Source organism: Trypanosoma rangeli (genome assembly GCF_003719475.1).
Source record: "Trypanosoma rangeli strain AM80 chromosome Unknown Tra_15.4_contig_00753, whole genome shotgun sequence".
NCBI lineage: Eukaryota > Euglenozoa > Kinetoplastea > Trypanosomatida > Trypanosomatidae > Trypanosoma > Trypanosoma rangeli.
In genome coordinates, this window is record NW_021706503.1 from 2,955 (window position 1) to 4,308 (window position 1,354).

Below are 1,354 nucleotides of genomic sequence, written 5' to 3' on the forward strand. Positions count from 1 at the left end.
CAATACGGCAGTCCTATCCCATTGAATTCTCTTTGCTTCTTCATTATTTCCACTGACTGTTCCCTTCACCAGCAACAGCCCCAAGCCACCTTTACCGGGGCCTTGAGATTCAGACTCTGTGCGGCTGTAGTTTCCCAGCAGCATGTAGACATCGCTGTCAACTGCCATTGTCGTTGGCTGCATTATCTCCGCTGCATTGCTGCCAGCCGCACCACTTGTCTCCTCAAAATGTGTGCAAAAGACACGTGCGTCTGTCGTCGGGATCTCCTTTGCGGAATCATCAATTTGATTGAGGGGCACCGACACGATGCCAGTAAAGCTGCTGCCATCTTCCAACTTCTTGCACTGAGCCTCAGCAACGGCAAACACATCATCCCCAACCCTCACAAGGCTGGGGACACGCAGCAAAGTGACGGATGCGCCAGACACTTCAATTTCCTTCCATTTAGCACCAGTTATCGGTGTCGTCCCTGTAAATGGGCCCGAAGCATCCTCTTGGTCACCGGCCGCAACACCACTGCCGCCGCAGCATATCAACAGCATGCAGAGGAGCAGCACCTCACAGAAAAACAGCTGCCGGGGCATGTTGTGTGGGCGGTGCGTGGCGTATGTGTTGCTGGTGGTGACTGCAGGGCCCTCGAAGCGCACAGCAGCGAGAAGCGTTTGGTCGTCTATCTTTCCCTCCTTCTGCCTTTGTGTGTGTGTGGGGAGGTGGGGGGGGAAGTGATGAGGCACAGAGGAAAGAGTAGCGACTGCAGTGGGTTGGGCATGGCATTCGGCATGTACACACTGCCTCCCGCCCCCATGGTTGCCGCTTTTATCCCCCTCCAGCCAGCGGGAGGTGGGCAGGAGGCGGCAGCAGAAGAAAACAAACAAAAGCAAAAGGCAACTCAAACAGGCGTGTGGCTACATGCGTACTCATGCTTCTGCTGTCTGCACATCACCAACGTGCAACACACAAAAAGAAAGAGAAACAAAAACAAAAAAACAAGACGAGCTGCGCACCGCTCCCTCACACGACCGCCATCGCAGCAGCCGCCGCACACGCAAGAAGAAGCAGCGCAAGGGGGGAGGTGCAGTGCGAGGCCGCGGTGCTGCCGTCACTGTCGGCTGTCGCAGTCGCTGTGTGGGTGGTGTCGGCAGCTTGCGGATCTGCCGTTGCCTTCGCACTGCCCTTCGGTGCACCAGCCGCCTTGTCAGGTGCTGCTCCCGCTGACACCGCAGAAACGGAGGTTTGCGTGTCGCCGCCATCCTCCGCAGTGGGCTGCCCAGCCTGAGCATCGCCAGCAGCAGCAGCAGCACCAACTGCAGGAGAATTCTGTGGAGTTGTCCCCGCCTGGCGTCCATCTTTTGT

At 57.2% G+C, this 1,354-nt stretch overlaps 2 protein-coding genes across 2 annotated transcripts in view, besides 1 other annotated feature; both read right to left on the reverse strand.

Moving 5' to 3' along the window:
* The window catches only part of TraAM80_09998 (trans-sialidase), a gene marked incomplete at both ends in the record, with an annotated part of 678 nt that extends 93 nt beyond the window's left edge, over positions 1–585 (reverse strand). The window contains one exon of the mRNA XM_029386650.1: positions 1–585. This exon is cut by the window's left edge and continues 93 nt beyond it. Within this exon, the coding sequence (XP_029233491.1) occupies positions 1–585 (585 nt within the window).
* Positions 586–952: 367 nt separating this feature from the next.
* Positions 953–991: a sequence feature (A-rich).
* Positions 992–1,012: 21 nt separating this feature from the next.
* Positions 1,013–1,354, reverse strand: TraAM80_09999 (uncharacterized protein; the record flags this gene model as incomplete). Its single annotated transcript, XM_029386651.1, has 1 exon — positions 1,013–1,354. A coding segment is annotated over one exon (342 nt), but the record flags the coding sequence as incomplete, so codon positions are not given.